The sequence below is a fragment of the Macaca fascicularis genome, chromosome 2 (assembly GCF_037993035.2).
Source record: "Macaca fascicularis isolate 582-1 chromosome 2, T2T-MFA8v1.1".
In the NCBI taxonomy this organism is placed as follows: domain Eukaryota; kingdom Metazoa; phylum Chordata; class Mammalia; order Primates; family Cercopithecidae; genus Macaca; species Macaca fascicularis.
Genome location: NC_088376.1, coordinates 110,843,429 through 110,861,830, shown reverse-complemented (window position 1 = coordinate 110,861,830; position 18,402 = coordinate 110,843,429). Strand labels below are relative to the sequence as shown.

The window sequence follows — 18,402 nt, the reverse complement described above, 5'->3', positions numbered from 1 at the left end:
CTCTGTTTGATGCTTTAAGAATCCTACTTTCCCTCAAAGGAAGTGTGAGAGACAGAGCAAGCAGCAAGCTACCCCAAACCATATAGAACTGGGGAGCATGAATGTTTATCATCTCTCTCATATTCTATCTCCCCGACTTTTCTTTTTTTAAATTTTGTTCTGTTTGTATTATTTATTTTGAGATGGGATTTCACTCTGTCACCCAGGCTGTAGCTCACTGGTGCAACCACGGCTCACCACAGACTCAACCTCCCCAGGCTCAAGTGATCCTCCCACCTCAGCCTTCTGAGTAGCTGGGACTACAGGCATGTGCCACCATACCTGGCTAATTTTTCCATTTTTTTGAAAATAAGGGTTTGTTTGTTTGTTTGTTTGTTTGTTTTAACAAAAAACAGGCTGTGTTTTCTGTTTTTAAAGATAGAGGTCTCACTATGTTGCCCAGACAGGAGTGCAGTGACTATTCACAGTCGCCATATCATAGTGCACTGCAGCCTTGAACCCCTGGGCTCAAGATCCTCCCACCTCAGCCTCTCAGGTAGCTGTGGTGTGTGCCACCTTTCCAGGCTCCCGTGGTTTTCTGAAGAAGCCTCAACAAGTTTCCAAGTGTTACCTTCTGCTTGTTCACACTTCCTGATGCAGTGGTCTCCCCTAATCCTGAAATTTCTTACAAAAAGAGGGTGGTATAGCTGCCTCAGAGCCAAGAAAATGAACATTCTTTCAAGGCCTGGGCTTTTATGCGGCTGTCTGTGACAACTGAAGTGTCTTAAGGGAGTGATGTGTTAGTGGCACTCAGGAACTGGTTGAAAATGCAGATTTTCAGGAACCAGCAATCTTTATTTTAACAAGCCTCCAGGGTGATTAAGATAATAAGATAAATTTCGAGAAGGCCTCTTCAGAAAGTGTAACTCTTGTTTAGCCTGAACAGCTTTGGTTTTTTTTCTTTTTTCTTTTTTTTTTTTTTTTGAGACAGAGTCTCACTGCAACCTCAGCCTCCCAGGTTCAAGTGATTTTTCTGCCTCAGCCTCCCAGATAGCTGGGAATACAGGCACATGGCACTACGCCTGACTAATTTTTTTGTATTTTTAGTAGAGACGGGGTTTCACTGTATTAGCCAAGATGGTCTCAATCTCCTGACCTCATGATCCGCCCGCCTTGGCCTCCCAAAGTGCTGGGATTACAGGCATGAGCCACCGCGCCCGGCCCTGCTTTTTTTTCATGTACAAAAGCACAAAGAGTTTACCTGATGTTTTGAGTGCTTTTATTCATGCCAGCTCCTGAGTCAAGAGTTTGTTTCTTCTCTCAGGATAACAATTGTTTATCTTGTCCCATTCAGACAGTTTTGAAATGCAATTTTCTTCGTCATGTCTACATGAGGTGAAAAATTCCTTGTTGGTTTTTTTTTAAGCTGCTTAATGGCTCTGTCTTTTTAAAAAGTAACTTAAAATGAATGTTATATAAATATATATTGAAAATTTAGTTTTCTCTGTACTTTCACCTCTTAGAGTGTTTGTTATACAGTTGAGCATTAGTTGCCCTTTTTGTTTCATACATTTGTTGGCTATCTGATGTACGTAACCAAATCTTAGAGAAGGGATCATTTATTATTAACTCATAACAAATGAATTAGTGTATATTGATTCTCTACCATGTGCAGTCACATGTGATCTCAATTTACTTACTATTGACAACTCATCTATATTCATCATAGGATAATAAGAAATACTGGCCGGGCACAGTGGCTCATGCCTGTAATCCCAACCCTTTGGGAGGCCGAGGTGGGCAGATCACTTGAGATCAGGAATTTGAGACCAGCCTGGCCAACATGGAGAAACCCTGTCTCTAAAAAAAAAAATACAAAAATTAGCCAGGCATGGTGGCGGGCACCTGTAATCCCAGCTACTTAAGAGACTGAGGCAGGAGAATCGCTTGAACCTGGGAGGTGGAGGTTGCAGTGAACCAGGATGGCACCACTGCCCTCCAGTGCAACAGAGCCTTGGCAACAGAGCAAGACTCCGTCTCAAAAAAAAAAAAAAAAGAAGAGAAATATTAATCTTTCTAGTTGCATTCACCAGGAATGAGTTTTGGATTTCTTCTATATTCCAGATCCCTTTAAGATGTACCATGATGATGACCTGGCAGATTTGGTCTTTCCCTCCAGTGCAACAGCTGATACTTCAATATTTGCAGGACAAAATGATCCCTTGAAAGGCAGTTACGGTATGGCTTCTCCAAATGGATTTATTCTGTAGGGAAGGAAAAAAATTTTTTTCTTTACTCATTTTTGGTTTACTGACTAGGGCTCTATGACAAAAGATTGATTAGCAAGAAAAAAGAGACCAAAGTTTAACATGTGAATTTCATATGTATATGAGAGGTACCTAGAGCATGAGTAACTCTGCAAGAGGTGGCTTTAGAATTCCACCTTATATAGCTTCTTCAATAAAGAATGACAATTTTTTTTTGAGAAGTGAGAAGATGAAGGAAAAAAGACTTTTGATTCTGTAGAGGGGCCACAAATTGTGGGAGACAAGTAAATAGTAGGTAAAAGCTAGTTAGTAAAGGTTGCTGTGTAGATTCCTATGGTGCCATCTCCAGGCTAATAATAGCCTTCAGCTTAAAAAAGTCCTTATGCCAAAGTAGCGTATTTTGGGGTGGTTTATTCTGGTCTGCTTTAGTTGTTTAATGCCAAACAATCAACGTGGCCTTTCACACATCACCTTTTAAGTTAACCACTAAGAAAAGTTAGATTTAGGGGCTCTGGGTATGACAAGGCTCTCTTTGGATTAATCAAAGGAGACAATTCACAGATTCACAGTTGGGCTGTGATCTCTCCTTTTTTTTGAGACAGTGTCTGACTCTGTCACCCAGGTTGGAGTGCGGTGATGCAATCATGGCCCACTGCAGACTTGGCCTCCTGGTCAGGTGATCCTCCTACCTCAATCTCCTGAGTAGCTGGGATTACAGGTGTGTACCACTATGCCTGGCCAATTTTTTGTAGAGAGGGGGTTTTGCCACGTTGCCCAGGCAGGTCTTGAACTCCTGGGCTCAAGTGATCCACCTACTTTAGCCTCCCAAAGTGCTGGGATTACAGGCGTGAGCCTTTGCACCCAGCCACATTTGTCTACTTCTTCATTTACAGCTGGACACCGTGGCTTATACCTGTAACCCCAGCCCTTTGGGAAGCTGAGGCGAGAGAATTGCTTGAGCCCAGGAATTTGAAACCAATCTGGGCAACATAGGGAGATCCTGTCCTACAAAAAATTTTAAAATTCAGCCAGACATGGTGGCACATACCTGTAGTCTCACCTACTCAGAAGGTTGAGGTGGAAGGATTGTTTGAGCCCAGAAGGTCGAGGCTGCATTGAGCCGTGATCATGCCACTGTACCCCAGCCTGGACAACAGAGTTGAGACCTTGTCTTTAAAAAAAAAAAAAAAAAAAAAATCTGGGTGCAGTGGCACACGCCTGTAATCCCAGCACTTTGGGAGGCCAAGGCAGGTGGATCACTTGAGTCCAGGAGTTGGAGACCAGCCTGGCCAAAATGGTGAAATCCCGTCTCTACTGAAAATATAAAAATTAGGCTGGGCATAGTGGCTCATGCCTGTAATCCCAGCACTTTGGGAGGCAGAGACGGGTAGATCACCTGAGGTCAGGAGTTTGAGACCAGCCTGGCCAACATGGTGAAACCCCATCTCTACTAAAAATAGAAAAATTAGGCCAGGTGTGGTGGCTCATGCCTGTAATCCCAGCACTCTGGAAGGTGGAAGTGGGCAGATCACCTGAGGTCAGGAGTTCGAGACCAACCTGGCCAACATGGTGAAACACTGTCTCTACTAAAAATACAAAAATTAGCTGGACGTAGTGGCGGACACCTATAATTCCAGCTACTCTGGAGGCTGAGGTAGAAGAATCACTTGAACCCAGGAGGCGGAGGTTGCAGTGAGCTGAGATTGTGCCATTATACTCCAGCCTGGGCAATGAGTGAGACTGCATCTCAAAAATAAATAAATATAAGAAAAATAAGAAAATTAGCTGGGCATGGTGGCGCATGCCTATAATCCTAGCTACTCGGGAGGCTAAGGCAGGAGAATCACTTGAACCTGGGAGGTGGAGGTTGTAGTGAGCTGAGATCATGCCACTGCTGCAGCCTGGGCAACAGAGTGAGACTCCATCTCAAAAACAACAACAACAACAAAAACCTATTACAAAGTATTTTAATAAAATTGTCTTCTAATGTTGGAAAGGGAAGTGTTAATCTCATTTTGCAGATGAAGAAATTAAGACACACAATTTTTTACCATAGTATATTATGTTGGTTATGGTGTTGAAATTAGAGTTGAATCATTAATATTTTGAATCTTTATATTACCCTGTAGAAGGTAGCCAATGAATGTTGATTAATGGCACTACTGGGATATACTATACCACCTACTAACAACTAGCTAAAACCTGAAGAATATCAGCATTGTTTCCTTTAAAACTTGTTTGCATTGTTGGCCAGGCATGGTGGCTCACACCTGTAATCTCAGCACTTTGGGAGGCCAAGGCGAGTGGATCACAAGGTCAGGAGTTTGAGACCAATGTGGCCAACATAGTGACACCCCGTCTCTATTAAAAATACAAAAAAAATTAGCCAGGTGTGGTGGTGTGTGCTTGTAATCCCAGCTACTTGAGAGGCTGAGGCAGGAGAATGGTGTGAACCCGGGAGGCGGAGGTTGCAGCGAGCCGAGATCGTGCCATTGCACTCCAGCCCAGGCGACAGTGTGAGACTCCGTCTTAAAAAAAGAAAAAAACTTTTTTTGCATTGTTTTTTATTAGTCTGTGTCTGCCTGGCAATATATGCTGCTGATTTTAAATATCAGATACCTTTTGTTTCTAGTGTTTACTAAGTTTCCAGATGTGTTTGTGTTTTAATATTAGGTATGTCTCCTTGCAACACAGCTGTTGTACCTCAGGGGTGGTCTGTGGAAGCCTTAAACTCTCCACACTCAGAGTCCTTTGTTTCCCCGGAGGCTGTTGCAGAACCTCCTCAGCCAACAGCAGGTAAAATATTAGAGACTCCCTTTATCAGTTGATGGTTGCAGTATTGGTAATCAATATAAATCATCAGGTGTATTTTTTAGCAGCTTACAGCAGGTATATAAATTTCAGAACTGTCACATATGTTTTGCTTATATTAGTGATATCACCACTGGAGGAATTAAATTGTTAAACTATAACACTTAGGGTTAATGGGCAAATAAATATATATATATTTTAACATATATATATGTTTAAACATATGTGTATATATATTTTGTTTCATCACATTTTCATTGTATTAGGTATCAGAATTTCTTTTTAATTCAGTACAGATTTTTGGCCTGGTGTGGTGGTTCACACCTGTGATCCCAGCACTTTGGGAAGCTGAGGCAGGCAGATCACTTGAGGTCAGGAGTTCTAGACCAGCCTGGCCAACATGGTGAAACCCCATTTCTACAAAAAATACAAAAATTGGGCCGGGCATGGTGGCTCACGCCTGTAATCCCAACAATTTGGGAGGCCAAGGTGGGCAGATCACCTGAGGTCAGGAGTTCGAGACCAGCCTGGCCAACATGGTGAAATCCCATCTCTACTAAAAATACAAAAAATTAGCTGGGCGTGGTAGCAGATGCCTGTAATCCCAGCTACTAGGGAGACTGAGGCAGGAGAATCACTTGAAACCGGAAGGCGGAGGTTGCAGTGAGCCAAGATCGTGCCACTGCACTCCAGCCTGGGTGAAAGAGCTAAATAAATCAATAAATAAGCTCGGCGTGGTGGTGTGTACCTGTAATCCCAGCTACTAGGGAGGCTGAGACAGGAGAATCGCTTGAACCCAGGAGCCAAGATCATGCTACTGCACTCCAGCCTGGGCAACAGAGTGAGACCCCATCTTAAAAAACAAAAAAATTCAGTACAGATTTAGAACTCTGGGGTGTTTCTTGATAAGAAGCATGACTGACCTGCTGTCCCACAGATGTTGTAATACTAATTCTGTGCCTATGTTATTTTTTGAAGCCTGTGTTTTCTCTCTTCTTTGCCTTTTCTCCTCCACTACTTGTCCTCCCAGTATTTTACATCTTATTCTTCCAAGTGTTGCGACTGTCAGAGATTAGGCAGAATATGTTACTTGACGTTAGCTTCTTTTTTTTCATTTATTTATTTATTTATTTTGAGACGGATTCTTGCCCTGTCCCCCAGGCTGGACTGCAATGCTGCGATCTTGGCTCACTGCAAACTCCGCCTCCCGGGTTCTAGCAATTCTCCTGCCTCAGCCTCCTAAGTAGCTGGGATTACAGGCGCCTGCCACCACATCCGGCTAATTTCTGTATTTTTAGTAGAGACAGGATTTTACCATGTTTGTCAGGCTGGTCTCGAACTCCTGACCTCAGATGATCCATCCACCTCGACCTCCCAAAGTTCTGGGATTACAGGCGTGAGCCACTGCACCCGACCTAACATTAACTTCTTGGTTATGTGTACAGTCTTATGGTCGCAAAAGCCAAATACTTTTATGTCTGAAGAAAGTAAGCATTTTTAATGCAAAGGTATGAGTAGACAATGATATGTCCTAAATTTTCAATTTATTTCCCTTAGAGCTAGCCAAGGAGATAGAAATGGCATCAGAAGAAGAGAGGCCACCAGCACAAGCGTTGGAAATAATGATGGGACTGAAGACTACTGACATGGCACCATCTAAAGAAACAGAGATGGCTCTCGCCAAGGACATGGCACTAGCCACAAAAACAGAGGTGGCATTGGCTAAAGATATGGAATCACCCACCAAATTAGATGTGACACTGGCCAAGGACATGCAGCCATCCATGGAATCAGATATGGCCCTAGTCAAGGACATGGAACTGCCCATAGAAAAAGAAGTGGCCTTGGTTAAGGATGTCAGATGGCCCACAGAAACAGATGTGTCTTCAGCCAAGAATGTGGTACTGCCCACAGAAACAGAGGTAGCTCCAGCCAAGGATGTGACACTGTTCAAAGAAACAGAGAGGGCATCTCCTATAAAAATGGACTTGGCCCCTTCCAAGGACATGGGACCACCCAAAGAAAACGAGATAGACCCAGCCAAGGGTTTGGTATTACTCTCAGAAATAGAGGTGGCACAAGCTAACGACATTATATCATCCACAGAAATATCCTCTGCTGAAAAGGTGGCTTTGTCCTCAGAAACAGAGGTAGCCCTGGCCAGGGACATGGCCCTGCCCCCGGAAACCAACGTGATCTTGACCAAGGATAAAGCACTGCCTTTGGAAGCAGAGGTGGCCCTAGTCAAGGACATGGCTCAACTCCCAGAAACAGAAATGGCCCTGGGCAAGGATGTGGCTCCATACACAGTAAAAGAAGTGGGCTCATTGAAGGACATGTCTCCACTGTCAGAAACAGAAATGGCTCTGGGCAAGGATTTGACTCCACCTCCAGAAACAGAAGTAGCTCTCATCAAGAACGTATGTCTGCCTCCAGAAATGGAGGTGGTCCCAACTAAGGATCAGGTCCCAGCCCTCAAAACAGAAGCACCCCTGGCTAAGGATGGGATTCTGACCCTAGCCAACAATGTGACTCCAGCCAAAGATGTTCCACCACTCTCAGAAACAGAGGCAACACCAGTTCCAATTAAAGACATGGAAATTGCACAAACACAAAAAGGAATAAGTGAGGATTCCCATTTAGAATCTCTGCAGGATGTGGGGCAGTCAGCTGCACCTACTTTCATGATTTCACCAGGTATGTGCTTGTGCTTATTCTCATTATTTCTCTCTACCAGGGTGTAGTCCTGAGAAGACTAAGGACAAACATCATGCCAGGTAAAGTACAGACCGTCACGCTGTACTTTGCAAGTTTATTCATACTCCTGCTCTCCTAGACAGCTCTTTCCCACCTTTACCTTCCTCCCACCTCCAACACCTTGTCTATGTTCATTCTCTGCTGATTGTCCTGTTTTTCTTCCAGATAATTCAAGCAATAAAATAGAACATCCACAAATTTCTATTCCATTATCTACCCAACTATTTGTGTCTGTATCCATGGACTCTGCTTATGAAAATTCTCCTGTTTTTATAAGTAAACTGTTCCTGCTCCTAATTAAGACCAACCTCTCCTCATTTTGCACTAGGTTCCATCTCCTCTTTCCTACTTGATATATTGCCCCACGTATTCTCCCCTTTTTTGCCCCTCACACCAATTTAAATCCTTTTCCATTGGATCATTCCCACCAATTTAATAAATGTTTGTTATTTTTCCTATCTTAAAAAATGAAACATCATCCGGGTGCTGTGGCTCACACCTGTAATCCCAGCACTTTGGGCAGCCAAGGTGGGCGGATCACCTGAGGTCGGGAGTTCAAGACCAGCCTGACCATCATGGAGAAACCCTGTCTCCACTAAAAATACAAAATTAGCCGGGCATGGTGGCACATGCCTGTAATCCCAGCTACTTGGGAGGCTGAGGCAGGAGAATCACTTGAATCTGGCAGGCGGAGGTTGTAGTGAGCTGAGATCACGCCATTGCACTCCAGCTTCGGCAACAAAGAGCTAAAAGCTCCATCTCCAAAAAAAAAAAAGTAACATAACAAGACAAACCCTCCCAACTTCAGCTTCCAACTACCACTTCACTCCTTTGCTGCCCCTTTTAGGAGAACTCCTCAGAAACTAATCCCATATCCAATTTCTGGCAGGTGGAAAATGGCTGAAATCATGCTTCTCTGAAACGTGTGTGCTTTTTGTTATTATCTTTAGAAACCGTCACAGGCATGGGGGAAAAGTGCAGCTTGCCAGCCAATGAGGATTCTGTGTTAGAAAAACTAGAGGAAAAGAAACCATGCAACAGTCAACCTTCTGAGCTTTCTTCAGAGACCTCAGGTAAGTTAGGAAAACAAATTAGGGGCGATAGACTAGTGATGGTAGACATTGTCTCTAGTTTCCTGTTGTATGGTGGTAATCACAGTATAGTTTATGAAGTCAATTCTCTTAGACAGATTTTATCTGGTTTAGACAGAATGTCAGCTTGTTATATATTTAAAAATTATTACTACAGCAAATCAGGATACCTAAATTTTTTTTTCTCCACTTTTTTTTTTTTTTTTTGAGACAGAATCTCACTCTGTCGCCCAAGCTGGCGTGCAGTGGCGTGATCTTGGCTCACTGCAACCTCCACCTACTGGGTTCAAGTGATTCTCCTGCCTCAGCCTCCTGAGTAGCTGGGATTACAGGTGCCTGCCACCACGCCCAGCTAATTTTTAGCAGAGATGGGGTTTCACCATGTTAGCCAGGCTGGTCTCGAACCCCTGACCTCTGGTGATCCGCCCACCTCGGCCTCCCAAAGTGTTGGGATTACAGGTGTGAGCCACCATGCCTGGCCTTCTCCACTGTTTACATAGTGAAGAAAGGACACCCAAATTTTGATCTGGTTCAGCTGTTCACTATTCTATCCTGTGTGGTCTTAGGCAGGTTACAAAACTTGCCTATATCTCAGTTTACTCAGCATAACATAAATTAATTGGTCAAATGTCCTGTAAAGCCTTACTAGTTACAGTGTTCCGTGGCCCAACAGCGTCTGCATTGCCTGAGAGGCTGGTAGAAATGCAGAATCTTGGGCTCTACCTTAGGCCTTTGTAATTATCATCTGCATTTTAATTAGATCCCCAGATAATTCTGATTTTCATTAAACTTTGAGAGGCGCTGCTCTAAGATACTTTCCCATTTAAAGTTTGATTATTCAGTGAATTTTAAGATTAACTGTTTTTGATAACCCAGAAGCATATGTATATGGTTATCAACTTGGTTTTCTGTTTACTTTTCTGTGACTGTGATTGGAATGTGGACATCCTGAGGGCAGGGGCCATGACTTATTTCACTTAGAATCTCTATTGCTTTGCACACTACATAACACAAGACTGGAGCTTAAATGTTTGATTTTTTTTTTAATGTTGTTTTACTGACTCAACAAATCAGTAAAGATTTATCAAGTGCTTATGGTATACAGAATACACCATGTTAAGTCACATATTTAAGTCCCACTCCTTGCCCCTGAATTATTACATTATAACCTGAATAAAGAGATAAGTTCTCAGGCATGGACTCTGAAACCCAAGATTTACATAATAATTGAATAAAATAGTATAAAAGATGGCACTGAATAGCTGCTGATTAATTGCTGAATTAAATGTTATAAATACTGTGGGGTACTATAGCCTAGCAATTTTTTGAGCAATGCAATAATTAACCTGATATATTAAATAAAGGCTAGGATTTAGAAGATATTAGAGGGGTAAGGACAAGAATGAAATGTACTATTTACATATTATAATATTCTTGGAAATCAGTTTATTGGGTTAGACTTGACAGGAGCTGGCATAGACCTGCTCTTAATGAGACTCTTGCCAGGATCTTAGATCCATATTATATGAACTTGGAGGAAGGTTAGACCAGATCACCTGCTGAAACTCTTCCAAAGATACTCACCTTAATTGTTAAAATTAATTATCCTACTTAACGTTATATATATTTCTCTGTCTTTTGGGAAGTATATTTAGGAGCAGAATGTTGAAATTTAACATATTTGTCTTTCAAAGTAGGATGCTCTGGTTCTGGAATGATGAGAATTTTTCTCTGACCAAAAGGTGGATTCAATATATTTTGTGTGTGTGTGCGTGAAGTGACTTAAGTCTGGCCTTCTGATCTAGTTCCCAGAATCTGTCGGGTTTTTTTTGACAAGTATTAGTTTAATATTGGTGACCAAGTCTTAGAATTATAAATTTTGTCCAAAATCATGTATATTTAACCAAAGCAATTAAAAAATTTCACCAATAAGAGGCAAGCACTAATAATGACCAATATAAATCAGATGAGATTTACAGGCAGTAAGTGCTTATTTTAGAGGTTAAAATATTTGAAATATTTCATTTTTAAAAGTTAAATCCTGCTACTTCTGAAATGTCAAATATTTTATAAATGTTTGAAAACAGTCTTTACCTGAGATGATGATCTGTTAAATATTTTTGCTAGTGCCAGTTAAAAGTGAGAAATGTTTTAGAAAAAAACTGTTTTCCTGAGCAAATTATAGTAAGTAGTATATGGATTAGTGAAAATAGCCTCCTTAAATTAGTCATTATACGGTCTGGATTTTTTTTTTTTTTTTAAGAAACAATAACAAAGAGTTTTTTGTTTGGAATTTTAGCCAACTTCATGTATTGCGGTACCCCTCCCACACAAGCCAAACAAGTTTGCAGACCCAGTGACCGCAGGTCAGCCCGGCCCAAGCCTGCCAGGGTCCCTCCTGAGCTGCTGGGAGGCTCTCCTCCATGGAAGACTCTTGATCACAGGCTGGGCCACTGCTCTTTGTCTGAGTCAGGTTGGGTCTCTGGTTCATCCTCCTGTGGTGGGCCTGGGAACCAAAGAAAAAGTATTCATGTTGACTCACTTGAACCCCAGAGGGATCTTGGCAGGGAGGCCTGGGATATAGAAAGCACACCAATAATGATGAAGAAAAAGAAGAAGAAACCAAAGCAAAAGAGATATTCTCAACCCCGGGCTGGAGGACCTTGGGATGATGACAATGCAGATAAACCTAAAGGTCATCCCTTTGCAGCTGACACACAAAAATCAGGTGTTCTCCCCAGCCAGCCTACCACTATGGGTACAGAATATGGACTTGTATCTGGAGAAAACTTGAAAAGGGAATGTGTAGTTAACTCCAGTGCAGCCAGATTAGTAACTGAGAACTTTGTCTCAGAGAGTCTCAGAATTCCTTTATATCCTTCAGAAGAAACCCCCAAAACTGCAGTAAGTTATCAGTCTAAGCTGAGAGTAGAGGAAGAGAGCAAAGGTAACAAGTCAGTACCACAAGGCCAAGACAAGAAATTGCTGAAGCAACATGAACACAGACCACAGCCTGCACCCCACCTGAAGACTCCTATAGATAAAAGCCAGTCAGTAGGCCCTCTCAATCTGAAAGGACCCCTAGCAGACGTTTCTGCATACAATGTAGAAACTCCTTTGGATATCAGACTCAAAGAGGGTTGCTCTCCTATCTTGGACCAAGAGGTTATGGGTGTAGTTTCAAAACCCACAGCAGCAAAAGAAATACCAAATTTGATACCCACTTTGATAGCAAGTAATCCATTAGAATGTAATCTAAAAGAAGGGAATAATGAAAGTAAAATGACTAAACTGCAGAATGTCAAACTGAAGGAGTTTCCTGAAGGAGCTGAAGAGGATAAAGAACTAAAAAAGGAAGCTTTTCCCAACCAAAGACAAGAGATCAGCATCTTTACTTCTGAGCAGCTGCAGGGCCAACTGTTGGTACAGGTCCCTGGGGTAGAGAATGAACCATTTAAGAGAATGGCAGGTGATGGCAAAAGCAGGAAGGGAAGGGGAAGTTCTGGGAAAATGAGAACAGACTCTGGGAAGGTAAAAGCAAAATCTGAGATGCCATTTCCTCTGGACAGTCAGAAGGACGGAAGGGCTGTTCTCATACCGAGTGAACCAGTCTCTAAAACTGAAGGAATGACTACTCAGGATAAGAGTGAGGAGCTGGGGCTGAATTCTTCAAAGCAACCAGGCACTAAGGCTGATCTCACGGAGGCACTGGTGATGGGGGAGCCTAAAGAGATGACTCAGCCTAAGATGGCAGGCACCATGCAGGCATTAATTCCTTTGGAAAGTGGATCAGGCATCACTCAGACTTCTGGTGTTAGGACAGAAACAGGAGATGTAGTCAAAGATATGGGTGTCAGTAACCAGAGCAAGGAAGGAAAGTGTCCATGGAAGGATCATGAGGCAGCTCCCTGGATCTCTGAAAAGCCTAAAAAGAGAGGCAATGAAGGCAAAAGCAAAAAGTTTAAAAATAGTTATTCCACACAGCCTGCTAGAATGGAGAGGAAGGAAGAAATCCTCAACCCACCTTTTGAAGGGAAGGATGGAGATGCTGGTAGTATTCCCCATAAAAGCAAGGAAATTGGATTTACTTTCCCCAAAATGCATGATTCTTTGTTCTCACATACACCAGATACACCCACAGTGGAAGTAGTTGACAGGAAGGGTGGAAATTTTGAGGTTAATTTTGTTGAGCTTGGGACTCTTGGGGAAAACAAAATAAGCACAGTCAAGGCTTCTGCTGTTACTGAACAACCTGCCAAGGTGACAGATGTGAGCTGCCAAGAGCAAATCCAGGGGGCAGGATTTGTTCCTTCAGTAGTATCTGAGGAGAATAAGACAGATGCAGCCAATAGATACACTTCAGTGGCTGACAAACCAAGTAAAAGGATTAATGATGGAAAAAGTAAAAAGGTTAAAAATAGTTCTCCTGAGAAGCACATTCTGGAGAATAAGATAGATGCAACAAAAATACATGTTCCCATGGAAACCACAGGGGACCAGGGAATTGAAGGAATGGCCTATATGGACGAAAATAGAAATATTACATTTACCTGTCCCAGAACACCATCAGAGCTGATAAATAAATCATCTCCTCTAAAAGTTCTGGAATCAGCAGCCTGTGAAAAACTGCCCACTCCTACTCCTCAAGTAGTAAAGGAAGGTGATTCCTTTCCAGATACCTTGGCAAAAAATGGGCAAGAGATAGCCCCAGCCCAGATTTCCAAATCATTAATGGTAGATAACTACACCAAAGATGGAGTCCCAGATCAAGAAAGACCCAATGCTCCCTCTGCTGTTGTGCCCTCTACAAGCACAGGAGGAGTTGCTCTACCTATTACAGCAGCCATAGAAACAGTTAACAGTCATGGAGATCATGCTCTTAAAAATAAAGCTGAGCTTGCTGATTCCATGAAAAATGAAGCAGGGATTGCTGAAGGGCATGTGGTAGGAGAATCTGAGTCAGTGGACAATGGTGTGTCTAAGCATTCAGTAGAGAAAGTCACAGAGCTAGCAAAAGGTCACCTCCTTCCTGGAGTGCCAGTAGAAGACCAGAGCCTACCAGGAGAGGCCAGAGCCCTAGAAGCATATGCAGATAGAGGTAATTTCCTAGCACATCCAGTGAACGAAGAGAAAGAGACTAAAGAAGGGTCTGCTCCAGTTCAGATTCCTGACTTACTGGGAGACAAAGCACAAAAACTCAGTTTTTGTCAGGACCAAAATGCTCAAGATAGAAATTCCAAAGGTTCAGATAGTTTGAATAAGAAGGTAGATCTGACTCTTTTGTCTCCAAAAAGTGAAAATGATAAATTGAAAGAAATTAGTCTGGCTGGTAAAATCACGGAATTGGAAAGTGTTTCCTTGCCAACACCAGAAATCCAGTCAGATTTCTTACATAGCAAAGTCGAAGCTCCTCCTTCAGAGGTGGCGGATAAGTTAGTAATAATGACTGCTTCCGAGGGTGTTCAACTCCCAGAACCCAAAGATAAGATTTTGGAGACACCTCAGAAAATGACAGAAAAATCTGAATCAAAGACACCAGGAGAAGGGAAAAAGGAAGATAAAAGCAGAATGGCAGAACCAATGAAAGGCTACATGAGACCCACCAAGTCCCGAGGACTTACTCCACTTTTGCCAAAGTCTACAATCCAGGAACAAGAGAGATACAAGCAACTGAAGTCCACTGGTATGAATCTGCCATGGGGAAATGTGTGTGCTTGTGGCTTTTGAGTCAGCATCAAAAAGGCAAAGAGCTTGTGCCTTGGCTCCATCCCGACTCTAATCATCCTTGTTAATCATTGGTTTGTTGGCATGAAACCTGTAACTGCTACTGCGTGTTTTCTGCAGCCAATGTGTTCCTTGTGTCCTGCTTGAGGAGGCTGGTAACTTGGTTGCATGCCTTTTTTACCCAGCACTAAACATTGAATTTTAGGGAAAGTTGAATTTTCAATGAATTGTCTAACAAAAGACCTATCGTCATCCATTTCTTAATTTTTTTAAAATTGTGCCTCCTATGAATCAAGTTTACAGCTAAATTTTAATCATTACTTGGTGTAAGGATTCACAGGAGGAAAGAAAGTATTTAATGTCTAGCTATGTGCATGAGATTTTTTTTCAGTGTATATGTAGCTTGTGCTGGTGGGACTAAATATCCAAATTGCTTTTAGGTTAAATGAAATCAGTCCATCTCCTTATGAGGAAATGGTGGCCTCAAACCAGCATTGGTAGGCACAGATTTATTTGTGTTTCTAGTAATGGGAAATGATCTCTCAATGATACAGATACATTTTTTGACCAGTTTGTTGCTTATATCCATTGCCCCACAGTTGCATGTGGGTTTGAGTTTTGGGCATAGTCTATGTCCATCAAACGTAGTCCATAAAACTTGCCCATGTTGCCTTCCTCTTAATTTTACTCTTTTTTGGCTCTACTCAGTCAAGTAGTTGGAATGAGATTAAGAAGATGATTCCTTTAAGATTTAGAAATGGTAGCCCCGTTTCCCCCCACCCCCAATTCCCCAAAAAAGTATACATTTAATTGTGGCTTTCCTGAATCTAGCTTTCAAAAAATGTTTCCTTGTCTTTGAGATTTTTCACAGCCTACAAGTGACACTATTTCTTTTTTTTTTTTTTTTTTTTTTTTTTTTTTTTTTTTTGAGACGGAGTCTCGCTCTGTCGCCCAGGCTGGAGTGCACTGGCCGGATCTCAGCTCACTGCAAGCTCCGCCTCCTGGGTTTACGCCATTCTCCTGCCTCAGCCTCCCGAGTAGCTGGGACTACAGGCGCCCGCCACCTCGCCCGGCTAAGTTTTTGTATTTTTTTTAGTAGAGACGGGGTTTCACCGTGTCAGCCAGGATGGTCTCGATCTCCTGACCTCGTGATGCGCCCATCTCGGCCTCCCAAAGTGCTGGGATTACAGGCTTGAGCCACCGCGCCCGGCCGTGACACTATTTCTTAATCACTGTTTCCCAGCTTGCATGATGTAGCTACTAACTCCAGAATTTAAAAAAAAAAAAAAAAAAAAAACACCAATTGGTTTTAGTAGCCAGTCAGGCTTTTGGAGAGGTTTCATCGTGGGATTGTGTTCTGCATGGTATGGACTTGTTCTTTTGGGTAAAGCTTGCTCTATGCATGAGTATGTACCCACTAAGGAGTACTGCTGTGTGAGTAAAGAATGCTAAAGGTTGTTATTTGCATAAGACATTCTCATCTTCTCTGTTTTTATCTTCTATTAGCTACCATATTACAAGGCAGAAAATGAAATAGTGTGTAGAGGGCTTTCCAGCATTCATTGAGATTTCCAGTGTTCTATCCATTTCTTTCGTTTTGGTTTCTAGACCCATTCTTTAGTTTCGGCAGGGATCCAAAAGTTAACATGTAATTTCTGTGAAATCCCAGCTGTCTCTTTTTGTTCAGTATTTGCAAAGAAATGAAGAAAGAGGATTTGTTGTTCTTGAGGAAGCAAAACCAGTACTGCAGAACTTTTGGGGCCCTGCCTGGGTCAGGTCAGGCTTAGAGACTGTGTTAACAGTGGCCTTACAGAGTGGATATGGGAAGGATAATGGGTTTGGAACAAAATTTATTGTTTCTTCTGTAAATTCTATCACACCTTTTCCCTAAAGACAATGTATACTTTTTTAATAGTTAAAAAACTTTTTAAAACTAATTGTTGAATAGGTTAATACATTTACTTGATACAAAGGAGTATACAGTAAAACATAAGCTGGCCTCACTCCATTAACCGCCTTCCAGCTTTCCTTCTCCAGAGGCTACCAGTGTTCACAATATCTTATATATCCTCCAGACAATTTGTGTATAATAAGCAATAACATATGTATTTCCTGATTTCATATAAATGAGATGTATACATACATACTGATGTGTGCTACTCTTTTTAGACTTAATTTTTAAAGAGCTCTTTTAAGACTCAGTATAAAGAAGCCAGGCACAGTGGCTCACACCTATAATCCCAGCACTTTGGGAGGCCGAGGCAGGCGGATCACCTGAGATCAGGAGTTCAAGACCAGCCTGACCAACGTGGAGAAACCCCATCTCTACTAAAAATACAAAATTAGCTGGGCGTGGTGGCGCATGCCTGTAATCCCAGCTACTTGTGAGAATGAGGCAGGAGAATCACTTGAATCCGGAAGGCGGAGGTTGCAGTGAGCCGTAATCGTGCCATTGCACTCCAGCCTGGGCAACAAGAGCAAAACTCCATCTCAAAAAAAAAAAAGAATCAATATAAAGAAAGAGGCCTCGTTTTTTTTTTTTTTAATCTTTTTTCCTGGCAGATGTCTCTAGAGATGACTCATTCTTTTTTGATAGCTGTATACTATTTCATTACATAGGTATATACTAATTTATTATAGTAATTTTTTTTTTTTTTGAGATGGAGTTTCGCTCTGATTGCCCAGGAGTGCAATGGCGTGATCTCAGTTCACTGCAACCTCTGTCTCCCAGGTTCAAGCGATTTTCCTGCCTCAGCCTCACGAGTAGCTGGGATTACAGGCATGCACCACCATGCCCAGCTAATTTTGTATTTTTAATAGAGACGGGGTTTCTCCATGTTGGTCAGGCTGATCTCGAACTCCCAACCTCAGGTGATCCGCCCTCCTCAGACTCCCCAAAGTGTTGGAATTACAGGTGTTGAGCCACCGCGCCTGGCCAGTACTTCTTTACTGATGCACATTTTAGGTGTTTCCCAACTTTTTTTCATTAGAAATATGGTACATAAACTATCTTTGTATTTATAGGATGTCATACTCATGCGTGTGTGTCTGTGTAATAAAAAGGGGTTCCAGAGTAAGAATCTCTGGTTTGGAGAATATATATTCATAATTTTGATGGGTGTTTCCATATTGCTCTCTGTAGGCCTACAGAGATGTCCCTTGTAGAGAAAGGTACATCTCTACTCCTACCCTCAACATAGACAAGTACCTGTCTCCCTGCCTTTCTCTACTATTGTGATTTTTTTTTTGTTATGTATACTGATCTAATCGGTGAAAAATTATTTCACGGCATAGATTTTGTGTGTGTGGTATTTTTTGTTTGTTTGTTTTTTTGAGACGGAGTTTCACTCTTGTTGCCAGGCTGGAGTGCAATGGCACGATCTTGGCTCACTACAACCTCCACCTCTCAGGTTCAAGCGATTCTTCTACCTCAGCCTCCCTAGCAGCCTCCCTAGTAGCTGAGTGTGCCTGCCACCACACACAGCTAATTTTTTGTATTTTTAGTAGAGCTGGGTTTCACTATGTTGGCCAGGCTGGCCTTGAACTCCCGACCTTAGGCAATCCACTTGCCTCAGCCTCCCAAAGTGCTGGGATTACAGGCATGAACGACCGTGCCCGGCTGTGTTTAATTCTTTTTTTTTTTAATGACTTCTTCGTGTATTATCAAGTCTATAACAGCCAATCCATGCTCTGAAATTATGAAAATATTTTCTCTTCTCTTCTATTAATGTTTTTACATTTTAAATTGTTGGCTAATCTAGAATTTGCTTATT

General features: G+C 42.1%; 1 protein-coding gene across 32 annotated transcripts in view; it reads left to right on the top strand.

The window, feature by feature from the left end:
• MAP4 (microtubule associated protein 4) overlaps window positions 1–18,402 on the top strand; it is a 231,832-nt gene that overhangs the window by 158,648 nt on the left and 54,782 nt on the right. For all 32 annotated transcript variants that reach the window (XM_074032004.1, XM_074032001.1, XM_074032000.1 and 29 more), the window contains exons 5-8: window positions 2,104–2,217; window positions 4,920–5,042; window positions 6,615–7,754; window positions 8,765–8,887. In XM_074032004.1, coding sequence (XP_073888105.1) covers window positions 2,104–2,217; window positions 4,920–5,042; window positions 6,615–7,754; window positions 8,765–8,887 — 1,500 coding nt within the window. The remainder of the gene's footprint in view (window positions 1–2,103; window positions 2,218–4,919; window positions 5,043–6,614; window positions 7,755–8,764; window positions 8,888–18,402) is intronic.